Source organism: Mobula birostris, chromosome 8, assembly GCF_030028105.1.
Source record: "Mobula birostris isolate sMobBir1 chromosome 8, sMobBir1.hap1, whole genome shotgun sequence".
Taxonomy (NCBI): Eukaryota; Metazoa; Chordata; class Chondrichthyes; order Myliobatiformes; family Myliobatidae; genus Mobula; species Mobula birostris.
The window spans coordinates 167,232,840-167,246,309 of NC_092377.1; the positions used below are offsets into that span (position 1 = coordinate 167,232,840).

The 13,470-nt window shown below is 49.7% G+C and overlaps 1 protein-coding gene across 1 annotated transcript in view; it reads left to right on the top strand.

The window, feature by feature from the left end:
• LOC140202357 (AT-rich interactive domain-containing protein 5A-like) overlaps window positions 1-13,470 on the top strand; it is a 38,066-nt gene that overhangs the window by 16,833 nt on the left and 7,763 nt on the right. Inside the window, exons 2-3 of the mRNA XM_072267268.1 lie at window positions 3,996-4,184; window positions 5,389-5,441. Of these exons, the coding sequence (XP_072123369.1) occupies window positions 4,046-4,184; window positions 5,389-5,441 (192 nt within the window). The 5' untranslated portion in view covers window positions 3,996-4,045. The remainder of the gene's footprint in view (window positions 1-3,995; window positions 4,185-5,388; window positions 5,442-13,470) is intronic.

The window sequence follows — 13,470 nt, forward strand, 5'->3', positions numbered from 1 at the left end:
CATATGTCATTGTTTCTAGTACTCTCTATTTTGGTTGTCTATGGGTTTCTCTGTCAATGTCTGTCTGTCTGTCTGTCTGTCTCTCTGTCTCCCTATTGTGCGTGCATGTATGTGTGGCTTTACCGGATGACTTTCTCTATGCGTGTCTGTCTGCATCTATGTTTTTATCTCTCTGTCACTGGATGTGTGTGTGTGTGTGTGTGTGTGTGTGTGTGTGTGTGTAAATCAGTGAGTTTAGCCTTGTTACCTTGCAGAGGGTCCCAGCAGGAAATGGCTTTTTGTTTCTCAGCACTGACCAGCGTCTGGTTAAATTGCCCCATTGCCAACCTGCAACATGCCATGTCCAAATGCCCCCCCCCCCCAGAACATGGCAGCGTTGTCTCAATGACAACTAAGCTCATCTGGGGTGAAAACGGTGGATGTTCTCGTCTCTGAGTTTAGCGCTGAGCTCATTGAAGGTTCCCTCTGTTGGAGAGGGAGTGACTAAACAGTTGGTGAATCTCAAGGTAGTATATGACAACATAAATGTACTTTGGTAACAAATTTACTTTGAAATTTGTAAGTGCTCCTCCACCTCATATGGCCATATCTTTGCAGTCCACATAACTCGTGCTTTCTTCAATGGCCTTTTGTCCTCTCCTATCAGATTCCCCCTTCTCCAGCCATTTCTCTCTTTCATCATCCCAGCTCTTTACTTCACCCACTCCCCGTCTCCTGGTCTCACCTATCACTTACTACCTTGTATTTCTTCCTCCCCCCCCCACACCTTCTTACATTGATGTCATCTTTTTCTCCAGTCCTGATGAAGGGTCTCAGCCTGAAACGTCGACTGTACTCTTTTCCATAGATGCTGCCTGGCCTGCTGAGTTTCTCCAGCATTTTGTGTGTGTGGCTTGGGTTAGTTCCCAATCGACCAAGTGTATGGTGAGAGAAGAGGATGATGAGATTAGTTTGGGATTGGCACGTGGCTGTAGAAACATGGGATTATCGTAGGGTACCAATATCTTGTTTGTTATCCGTGTTGTATATTTAATATTTCAGTAATATTTGAGCAATATTGTAAATATATTGTTTGATTAAGCATTCTTTGTTTAAATAATTAATTGCTGGTAGTATCTAAAAGTATGTGAATGGCATACGTCATCACACCACCATATTACAAACATTCCCCATCTCACCTTCAATTCGTACCCTTTGGTAATTGACTTTTTCTCCCAGGAGAAAGACTCTGACTGTCTACCCTAGCAACACACACAAAACACTGGAGGAGCTCGGCATGTCAGGCAGCATCTATAGAGAGGAATAAACAGTTGACGTTTTGGGTGGGACCCTTCTTCAGGACTGAGAAGGAAGGGGGAAGATGCCTTAATAAAAGGATGGGGGAAGGGAAAGGGGAAGGGGAAGGAGGCTAGCTGGAAGGTGATAGGTGAAGCCAGGTGAGTGGGAAAGGTCAAGGGCTGGAGAAGAAGGAATCTGATAGGAAAGGAGGGTGCATCATAGGAGAAAAGGAAGGAAAAGGGGACCGGGGGAATTGATAGGCTGGTGAGAAGGTCAGAGTGGGGAATAGTGGAGGGGAAGGGTGGAATTTGTTTACTGGAAGGAGAAATTAGTATTCATGCCATCAGTCTGGAGGCTACTCAGATGGAATATAAGGTGTTGTTTCTCCACCCTAACAGTGGCCTCATCATCACACAAGAGGAGATCATGGACTAATACGTCAGAACGGGAATGGGCATTAAAATGTTTGGCCACCTGGAAGTCCTGTTTGTGACAGATAGGGCAGAGGTGCCGAATGAAGTGGTCCCTCAATTTATGACTGTCAACCCTGTCTGCACCTCTCCTAATTGTATAAACTTCTATCAGGTCTCCACTCAGCCCCCGAGGGTGCAGAGAAAACAACCCAAGATTGTCCAACTCTCCTCATAGTTCATGCCCTCCAATCCAGGCAGCAGCCTGGTGAACCTCTTCTGCACCCTCTCCGATGCCTCCCCGTCCTTCCTATGTGTGCACATTACAGAAAAAGCAGATCGGCTTTATTTGTCACATGTACATTGAAAAGTACAGTGAAAAGTTCTGTTTCTCGGCAGCAACCTACGCAGTCCAAAGATCTGTTGCTGATAGCCTGTAGGAGTCACCACGCTTCTGGGGCCAACATAGCATACCCACAATTTACTAATCCTAACCCGTACATCATTGGAATGTGGGAAGAAACCGGAACACCTGGAGGAAACCCACGCGGTCACAGAGAGAAGGTGGCGGGAATTGAACCCGGGTTACTGTCTCTGTAAAGCGTTGTGCTAACCATTACGCTACCGTGAAACCCCGCCGGTGGGTGCTGCATCTGTTATTGATTTATTATTTATTGAGATACAGTGCAGAATAGGCCCTTCCAGCCCTTCAAGTCATGTCGCCCAGCAATCCCCGATTTAACACTAGCCTAATCATAGGACACCTTACAATGTTCAATTTAGCTACAAACCGGTACATCCTTGGACTGTGGGAGGAAACCAGAGCCACATGGTGAACCCACTCCTTACGGGCAGCGGTGGGAATTGAACCTGTGTCGCTGGCTTGCTAGCTCTGTAGAGCGTCAAGCTAACCGCTATGCTATCATGCCACAGCTGGCGGGTGTTTGGGAATGGAGCAGGGAGTTCTTCTGGGAAGAACTAGGAGATGGCAGCAGGGGGTTGTGGTGAGGAGTGATGGGAGCCTTGCTTTAATCAGCACTCAAGGGTGCCCGGCTGTGCAAGTACAACAGAAATATTTGTCATTCACCGCTGAGTTTTCAGAACAGGGGAAGGTGTGATGTGAAAGAGCAGGGTGGTTTCAGTGGTCGCCTCAGTCTGAGGTAATATTTGATGCTGTTTTGATAAAGGGTTTGTTGAACCCTGTAGCTTGTTAATGGCAGCATCAGGCAAACACCCAGCTCCCCGTTACCCTGACAACAGGAGAGTTGCCACTTCCGGAGCGCCGCAAGCTTTCTCACAAGCCCCAAAGCAGGACTGGAGCCGCTCACCACCCTGCCCTCCACTGTGTGACTGGCCACTGCCACCGGAAAGACTTTGGACGTGACGGCTGTGACGTCCATCGTCACCCATTACGTCCTCTGACCACATCCCTCTGTCCACCTTCCCTTTCTCTTATTCCTACTGCCGCTCACTTGGGTGCTGTGGTGGCACAGCGGGTAGTGCCGCTTCCTCACACCCCGGTTCGATCCCCACCTCTGGTACCGTCTGTGTGGAGTTGTGTCTTCTCCCTGTGTCCCGGGGGTTCTCTCAACCTTCCCCCTCCCACCACCAGCTGCTCCAGTTTCCTCTCTCATCCCGACAATGTGCGTCGGGTAGGGGGGCAGATAGTGCTTCATTAGTTCCTATAAATCTCCCATGTGTTGGCGCGTGGCCAAGTGTTTAAGGTGTTCGTCTAGTGATCTGAAGGTCGTGAGTTCGAGCCTCAGCTGAGGCAGTGTGTTGTGTCCTTGAGCAAGGCACTTAACCACACATTGCTCTGCGACGACACTGGTGCCAAGCTGTATTGGCCCTAGTGCCCTTCCCTTGGACAACATTGGTCTCGTGGAGAAGGGAGACTTGCAGCACGGGCAACTGCTGGTCTTCCATACAACCTTGCCCAGGCCTGCGCCCTGGAAACCTTCCAAGGCGCAAATCCATGGTCTCATGAGACTAACGGATGTCTATAAGATCTTTCCTGGGGTGCATGTAGGTGGCTGGAGAACTGAAAGGCTGTGGAGTTAATGGGCACATGAGAGAGACCAGGTTACTGTGATATGTACAGGAATGGGAATGCCGTGAGAGCCAGCAGCAACTCAATGGGCTGAATAGCCTCCAATGAAATACGTTAGCTCAGATCTCTGTGAAGTGGCGTTGGGAATGGAGCAGGGATTAGTGACACGGGACCTCAGTGGGGTGGTCTGGGACGGACCCTCAGGTCTCTCCATGGGCAGAGACCACACGGCACTCAGCTTGATACTGCCCCTGCAGGAGTGACGGGAGCTTCCTGGATCGACAGTGGTGCTGACGGAGAGACAGGGATGGCGGAGGGGCTGGACGCAGCGAAGGAGGCCGACAGCGGTGACATGAGCCAGCAGAGCTTCCTGGTCAACCTGTACAAGTTCATGAAGGAGAGGGGAACCCCAATCGAGAGGATCCCACACCTGGGATTCAAGCAAGGTGAGGCACTCCCACCCTTTGAGGAATGGCGGGTGGGAGAGGCTTGGGTGGGGGGAATGTGATTGAGTTCCTTGCAATTCCCCCCCCCCCACATCAAAAAACAACCAGTTGGGCGACCATGAACACAAAATACTCTGCAGGTGCTGGGGTCAAAGCAACACTCACAACACGCTGGAGGAACTCAGCAGGTCGGGCAGCATCTGTGGAAAAGATCGGTCGACGTTTCAGGCCCTTGGTCCTGACGAAGGGTTCCAGCCCGAAACGTCGACTGATCTTTTCCACGGATGCTGCCTGACCTGCTGAGTTCTTCCAGCGTGTTGTGAGTGTTGGGTGACCATGAACCCATGGCTCCCATCTCAGCACAGGAGGAGTGTCATGATACTTGCAATGCACAAGGGGCAGCTTTTCTCTGAAATGTTCCCTGGCCAAGGAAGGAGTCACTGAAGGAAGAGACCCTGTGGAAGCTGCGATGAAGACTAGAATATCTGACTTGGAGATGTCAAGGGGAGTTTCTTTCTCCTTATGAGATCTGTTCCCATGCAGACAGAGTTTCTGCATAGAGTTTATAGAGCACAAGAAAACACGCCCATTGGCCCATCTGTGCCAGGCTCATTTTCCCGTGCTTGGCCCCAATCCCTCTAAACCTTTCCTATCCAGGTACCAGTCCAAGTAACTTTTAAATGTTGTTACTACAACTGTCCCAACCACTTACTCTGGAAGCTCATTCCACATACAGACCGCTGTCTGGGTGAAAACAGTGGCCCTCATGTTCCTTGTAAATCCCCTTTGCCAACTTGCCATCTTAATGGCATCTTTCCCATAGCTGGGTGACCAGAACTACACAGGATGGTGCCAGGACTCGAGAGACTGAGTTATAGGGAGGAATTGGGCAGACTCGGACTTTGGAGTGTAGGATACCAAGGGGTGATTTTATAGAAGGTGTATAAGATCACGAGGGCTGTAGACCCTAGGGTGCTCCTTCACTACCTGCAGCAGGGCTGACGCGAGGGTGCCAGAGGCTGGCCGTGGACACTCACTGCTCAAGATGGGACGACCCGCCACTGGCCACCTGTGGGAGCAGAGGGGGTGTTAGCCGGTGATGGGAGAGGCTGCAGTCACCTCGAACGACGGTCTCTCTGTGCGTGACTGGGTCGCGATAGGCGTCTCTACTTTCACTGACACTGTGAAATCCTCCTCTTCCCAGTGAACCTGGCCACGCTCTACAAGGCGGTTGAGAAACTGGGTGGCTACGAAGCGGTGAGTACCCTTTAACTAGCACCAATCCCTCCTCTCCTGTGGTACGGGCGAGGGTGCCCACCCATTCACCCGCGCAGGCACGAGGTTCCAGCCCGGCATTGGTTAGTCGGCAGGCTTTTCTCCACTTTTAAACTAAAGAGAAAGATTATCTTTACATGCCACATCGAAACATACAGTGAAATGCATTGTTTGAGTCAACAACCAGCACAGTCCGAGGGTGTACAGGGGCAGCCCGCAAGTGTCGGCACACTTCCAGCGCCAACAGCGCATGCCCACAACTCACTCACCCTAATCTGTACATCTGGGGATGTGGGAGGAAACTGATGAAGTCACAGGGAGAACGTACAAGCTCCTTCCAGACAGCGGCCGGAACTGGATGCCTTAAAGCGGATGTGCTAACCACTACACTGCCCTGCCACCCCGCGGGTACAAGGAACAGTAGGCCAGGCAGCGTCTGCTGAGAGGGGAAGCAGCAAATGTGTCGGGACCTGATAAAGGGTCTTGGCCTGAAATGTTGACCGTTTATTCCTCTCCCTCGTCTCCGTGGCACTTGACTATTTTTTTACGAGGCCAAGTTGCCAGCTCGATGCTCAACCCAGCACGGATGGAATACGAACAAGGAGCCAGCTGGATTCGAACCCGAGACCTCTCGGCCCGAAGTCCGGTGCGGACACTACGACGCCACCGGCCGGCTAACTGCGGTTTCACGGACAGGCACGTTCCCTGACAAGACCGTACCGTAGTGGTTAGTGCACGGAAGGATGCCAGCGACCCGAGTTCAATTCCTGATGCTGTCTGCAGTGAGTCTGTACGTTCTCCCTGTGAGTGCATGGGTTTCCCCCGGGTGCTCCGGTTTCCCCCCACAGTCCAAAGACGTACTGGCTGGGTGGTTACCTGGTCACATGGGTGTAATTGGGCGGTAAAGGCTCGTTAGGCGAGGAGGGTCGGTAACACTGTATAACACAATATATGCCAACTGCTCTGTTTCTGTGCTGCCTAATAAAACAGCATCTCTGGGCAACCTAATGCTTTATATATAGTGCCAACAATTGTGTGACAAATAAAGCTATTCGGGATCTGCAGCACTTGTGGTATTTTGGCCATGAAGGCTGATTGGTCTTTCCTTTGACCAATGGGACGGGATCCTTTCCCACTGAACGGGTGTGATTGGTTGGCACCCGATCCACCTAATTCTAACCCCAGGTGCTTGGGTTTGAGTCCAGCTCCGACGCCCCTGCCGGCCGGGAATGCTGACCGGCATGCCCTCTGGGCATGAGTACTTCTCCAGACACTGCTTCCCAGGGTTCCTGGGCTGGGAGTCGGCAAGAGGAGTGGGAGATTATGCCTGAGGTCTGATATCAAGCACATTTCTCCTTCTGTGCGGACATTTCGCTTGGTGGCAGAATAAACCTGCTGATCTGATGGGTGTCCTGTGTGCTGGGGGTGGGGGGAGGCGCGTCCCTGTTTGGGGGTCTTTGGGGAGCCGTTCCTACCGATTTCTGACGGCATTCTAATCTCTGACTACCTGCACTGAGGGTTATTCTGGCCTCTCTAGGGTACAGGGACATGAAGTTATGGAGGGAGGTAGCATACAGAGGCCCTTTGGCCCATTGAATATATACTGATAATCAGCCACCCAGTTACACCAACCCAACATCAGTCCCATCTTCTTTGATCCTCCCACCATTGCCATCAACTCCCCACAGATTCCACCCCTCAAAGGGGCAATTTACAGTGGCTGATTAACCTCCAAACTCACATATCGGTGCGATTAAACTGGGGAACCCATGTAGTAACGGGCAGAATGTACAAACTCATTACTGACTGTATTGGGATTTGAATGCTGGCCACTGGCACTGTAATAGTGTTACCATCAGACCATAAGACACAGGAGCAGAATTAGGCCATTCGGTCCATTGAGTCTGCTCCACCACTCAATCATGGCTGATCATTTTCACCCTCCTTAGCCCCACTTCCCAGCCTTCTCACCGTAACTTTTGATCCCATGTCCAATCAAGAACCTATCAATCTCTGCCTTAAATATGCTCATCGATCTGGCCTCCACAGCTGCATGTGGCAACAAATTCCACAAATTCACCACCCTTTGGCGTTAGAAATTTCTCTGTATCTCTGTTTTGAAAGGGCGCCTCTCTATCCTGAGGTTGTGCCTTCTTGTCCTAGACTCTCCCACCAGAGGAAACATCCTTTCCACAACTACTCTGTCTAGGCCTTAAACATTTGAAAGGTTTCAATGAGATCCCCCCTCATCCTTCTGAATTCCAGTGAGTACAGACCCAGATCCATCAAACGTTCCTTGTATGATAACCCTTTCATTCCTGGAATCATCCTTGTGAACCTCTTCTGGACCCTTTCCAAAGCCAGCACATCTTTTCTCAGATGAGGGGCCCAAAACTGTTCAAAACTCAAGGTGAGGCCTCACCAGTGTCTTATAAAGCCTCAGCATCACATCCCTGCTCTTGTATTCTAGACCTCTTGCAATGAATGCTAACATGGCATTCATCTTCCTCACCACTGACTCAACCTGCAAGTTAACCTTCAGGGTGTTCTGCAGAAGGAATCCCAAGTTCCTTTGCATCTCAAATTTTTGGATTTTCTCCGCATTTGGAAAATAGTCTGCACATTTATTTCTGCTACCAATGTACATGTCCATGCATTTTCCAACATTGTATTTAATTTGCCACTCTCTTGCCCATTCTCCTAATCTGTCTACCTGTTTCCTTAACACTACCTGCCCCTCCACCAATCTTCGTATCATCTGCAAATTTGGCAACAAAGCCATCTATTCCATCATCTAAATCATTGATATACAGCATAAAAAGAAGTGGTCCCAACACCGACCCCTGCGGAACATCTCTAGTCACTAAATACCTGCTACAATGGGACATCCTCTATTGTACTCTGCCTGCAGTCTCATGAACTCACCCGTGCCCCTCCCCAAGATTCAACCGGGGGCATTCCACAGCAAGGTTAAACCCACCACCCCCGATGTGGGAAACGGGCAAACGGCGGGGTCACGGTGAGAACGTACAAACTCCTTACGGACAGTGGCAGGGGTGAGGATTGAACCAGAATCTCTCGCACTCTACACACTGTGCCGTCGAACGTTTCCCGGTCTGGCCAGCGCCCCAGCCTAGCAGGTCCTCTAACCACCCCACCCCCCGTGCGTTGTCGGGGAGAGCAGACGTGCTGACTCGGTCTCTGCCGAGCTTCGTGCTGGCAGCTGGACGCGGTGTGACAGCTTCCAAATCCACAGCTAAAGCACAATTCTCGGCAGCTGCGTCACCTGAAACGAGGGACTGAAATAGGAAGCTGCTGATGACAGCACGTTACCGAGGGTTAGAGATTCAGATTTGGATTTACATGTACCTGGAAACATACAGAGAAATGTGTTGTTTGTGTTCACAACCAACAACCCAAGGATGTGCAGGGGGCAGCCACACATCGCATCACATGCCCACATCACTACAGTAGCAGTTACTACGATGCCATTACAGATCAGAGTTCAATCCCAGCGTCCTCCGTAAGGAGTCTGTACATCCTCCCTGTGGAATGTGTGGGTTTCCTCCGGGTGCTCTGGTTTCCTCCCACAGTCCAAAGATGTAGTGGTTAGTAGGTAAATTGTTTTGTAATTAGGCTAGAGTTGAACCTGTGGGTTGCTGGCTGACTGGTTTAAAGGGCCGGAAGGGCTGTATCTCAAAATGTAAACAATGCTTGGCAGAACTGTGCAGAACACAACGAGCAACAAAACAGTAACAGGAAAATAAGCCCTTCCACCACCCACACACGGTCCCCAGCTCCAGGAGCAGGCGCCTCCAGCTCACCGACGTTGAGCTTTTGACTTCCCCTGCCGACTCTCATAGATGCACAGACCCGGAGCTCTGGTTCTACTTCTGGACTCGCACTCGACCTTTGGGCTTCCGTGTGCGGCGTTCATCACGGGACTCGCTGATTATGATGAATCCAGGCCTCAAACTCCAGACTCGTCTGATGGGACCCGAGCACTAGGCCTCGAAAGACCTTGGATGAGGACCCCGGACCCCAGCCTGGCTGGCTCGTGTACCTGTGGTGGGGGGGGGGGGGTGTCAGCAGTTCTCACAGCCCCTGCCTGTACAGAAATCCAGCCTTGAGAGAGAGCCTGACACGCTCGATTCTGCGGCTTTTCCCTCGCTTTCTACGGGCGCCGCAGTAATGTAGCAGTTAGCGTAACACTTTACAGCGCCTCCAGTCTCCATACGTCAACTTCCATACCACCACAAGACAAAGGAGCAGAATCAGGCCATTCGGCCCATTGAGTCTGCTCCACCATTCCATCATGGCTGATGTAATTTCCCTCCCAATCTCCTGCTTTCTCCCCGTAAACTTTGACACCCTGACTAATCAAAAACCTATCAATCTTTGCTTTAAATACACTCAATGATTTGGCCTCCACCCACAGATAAATCCCACAGATTCATCACCCTCTGCCTAAAGAAATTCCTCTTCGACTCCGGTATCGACCCCCAGTACAGCCGGTGATGGGACGCCGAACTGCAGGCTGATTAATGGACCTGGGTCAGTGGGATTACATACTGTACTGTAAAATGTGTAACATCTACTGTAAGAGTGAAAGGAGGCACAAACTTATCTCCGATTACTGGTTATAGCACAAGTATTCACGGCACTCTGCTGGGCAAAACAGGGAAACCCCCTTCAAACTGTTGATTTTAGACGTGGGAATTAAAGTCTTACTGAGAAATGGTGTCTCACTGTGTCAGGAAGTGTGTACAGATGGAGAGCTGATAAAAATACACCAATAACTTAGAAGCCATGCTAACTTACTGGACAGACACATGCCTCACTGACAGAACTATTTTCCACCAGTCATCTTGTGAGTGGCGGCTTTGTGAACATTTCCTTTGGTTGGACCTGACTGTGGCCAGTCTCAACCATTTGCAAACTTCTTCGTTAGAGCAATGATTTCAGCCTCCAAGAGGACCACAACTGTGTCGTAGGGTTTGCGTGCCTCATTGACCCCAAGTGCTATGTTGGCTGGAGTCAGGGCCTTGTGCTTTGGCTGCAGGCAGGGTCACGCATATCAAACAGGTCAAAGGGTAGAGGCCAGGCAGTGAGCAGTCCACCGGTCCTCCAGGTTCGGGGGTTCAGCTCAGGGTTAACGACCCTGGACGGTCAAAAAAATTGTTACGGAAGGAGCAATGAAGAATCCTTCTACAGTGGCATGCAAAAGTTTGGGCAACCCTGGTCAAAATTTCTGTTACTGTGGATAGTTAAGTGAGTAAAAGATGTACTGATCTCCAAAAGTCATAAGGTTAAAGATGACATATTCTTTTTAACATTTTAAGCAAGATTAGTATATTATTTTTGTCTTGTACAATTTTAGAGTGAAAAAAAGGAAAGGAGCGCCATGCAAAAGTTTGGGCACCCCAAGGGATTTGAGCTCTCAGGTAACTTTTACCAAGGTCTCAGACATTAATTAGCTTGTTAGGGCTATGGCTTGTTCACAATCATCGTTGGGAAAGGCCAGGTAATGCAAATTTCAAAGCTTTATAAATACCCTGACTCCTCAGACCTTGTCCCAACAATCAGCAGCCATGGGCTCCTCTAAGGAGCTGCCTAGCACTCTGATAATTAAAATAAATGATGCCCACAAAGCAGGAGAAGGCTATAAGAAGATAGCAAAGCATTTTCAGGTAGCCATTTCCTCCAGTTCGTATTGTAATTAAGAAACGGCAGTTAACAGGAACGGTGGAGGTCAAGTTGAGGTCTGGAAGACCAAGAAAACTTTCAGAGAGAACTGCTCGTAGGATTGCTAGAAAGGCAAATCAAAACCCCCGTTTGACTGCAAAAGACGTTCAGGAAGATTTAGCAGGCTCTGGAGTGGTGGTGCACTGTTCTACTGTGCAGCGACACCCGCACAAATATGACCTTCATGGAAGAGTCATCAGAAGAAAACCTTTCCTGTGTCCTCACCACAAAACTCAGCATCAGAAGTTTGCAAAGGCACATCTAAACAAGCCTGATGCATTTTGGAAACAAGTCCTGTGGACTGATGAAGTTAAAATAGAACTTTTTGGCTGCAATGAGCAAAGGTATGTTTAGAGAAAAAAGGGTGCAAAATTTCATGAAAAAAACACCTCTCCAACTGTTAAGCACGGGGATAGATCGATCATGCTTTGGGCTTGTGTTGCAGCCAGTGGCATGGGGAACATTTCACTGGTAGAGAGAAGAATGAATTCAATTAAATACCAGCAAATTCTGGAAGCAAACATCACACCATCTGTAAAAAAGTGTCATGGTCCAGTCTGTGAAATCCGCATTCTGGTTCACAGTCCGGTCCATTGTTCCTTATTCCAGGTTTTCCAGTTTTCCCTTGTCCTGGTGTGTGCCTTAATTGAGGCACATGATCCCCATTTTGGGCTGGCTACATAAACAGCTCCTGGGTTCAGCTTCAGTTGCTGGACTGTTCCCTTCCCTTCTGCAGCCCTTGCCTGCTACCTCGCTTGTGTCCATGCCTCTGGTAGGTAGGTCTGGCCGTTTGCTGCTAACTTGAGTTGGGAACCGTCTCTTTGTGCCCTCGCCTCCGCTGGGTAGGTCTGGCCATTTGCCTCTACCTTGAGTGGAGATCTGTCTCTCAGTGTTCTGTGTATGAGTCCTGGCCCTACATTCTGCTCCCTAGGAGGGGTCCTGACTCTGTGTTCCATGTTCCTGTTCTCCCCCAACCAAGGCTCTGCGTTCCTGTTCTCCCACGACCAAGGCTCTGCGTTCCTGTTCTCCCTCGACCAAAGCTCTGCGTTCCTGTTCTCCCTCGACCAAGTCAAGGCTTCGTGTTCTCATCCTGTCCATGTGCCTCGCCCAGCCCAGTGCTGGGCTTCCCTTGTCCTGCCCAGGAGTCTCACATCCAGTCCTGTTGCCACTCCTCGTCCTGTAGCCACATCTTGTCCTCACCTAGATCTGGGATCTGAGCCCAAGTCAAGACCCAGGTTCCAGGTCCCTGTCCAGTCTCTGGCTCGAAATCCTCGTCCAGGTTCCAAGTTCCTAGTTCCTCGTCCAAGTCCCGCTTCTCTAGTCTAGTCCTAGTCCAGGCCCTGTATCCTAGCCTCGTCTAGGGCCTGTGTCTTGTCCAGTGTTGTTTCTTCCCCACTTCCCTTGCTTGCTTGACTCACCTAGTCCTGTTCCTAGTACTTTGGTGTATGTGTCTTGCATTTGGGTCCGCTCCCAGCGCCCCTCTTATGACAAAAAGCTGAAGATGAAAAGAGGATGGCTTCTACAACAGGATAATGATCCTAAACACACCTCAAAATCCACAATGGACTACCTCAAGAGGCGCAAGCTGAAGGTTTTGCCATGGCCCTCACAGTCCCCGACCTAAACATCATCAAGAATCTGTGGACAGACCTCAAAACAGCAGTGCATGCAAGATGGCCCAAGAATCTCACAGAACTAGAAGCCTTTTACAAGGAAGAATTGGTGAAAATCCCCCAAGCAAGAATTGAAATACTCTTATCTGGCTACAGAAAGTGTTTACAAGCTGTGATACTTGCCAAAGGGGATGTTACTAAGCACTGACCATGCAGGGTGCCCAAACTTTTGCTTTGGGCCGTTCTCCTTTTTTATTATTTTGAGACTGTAAAAGATGGAAATTAATAAGTAATCTTGCTTAAAATATTAAAGAAATGTGTCATCTTTAACCTTATGCCTTTTGGAAATCAGGTCATCTTTTACTCGCTTAGCTAACAGAAATTTTAACCAGAGGTGCCCAAACTTTTGCATGCTAACCTTATGCCTTTTGGAAATCAGGTCATCTTTTACTCGCTTAGCTAACAGAAATTTTAACCAGAGGTGCCCAAACTTTTGCATGCTACTGTACATCTGTATGCAATGGTATGGACAGACAGAGCTGGAGGACTGTCGTTGCCGCCCTAAACTTTAGCGTGTAACGGTCAGTAAGTAATCATTTCAAACGCGTGAGAGATCTGTGTGAAATTGGGTTCCTCCAGTTTCCTCGCACTTT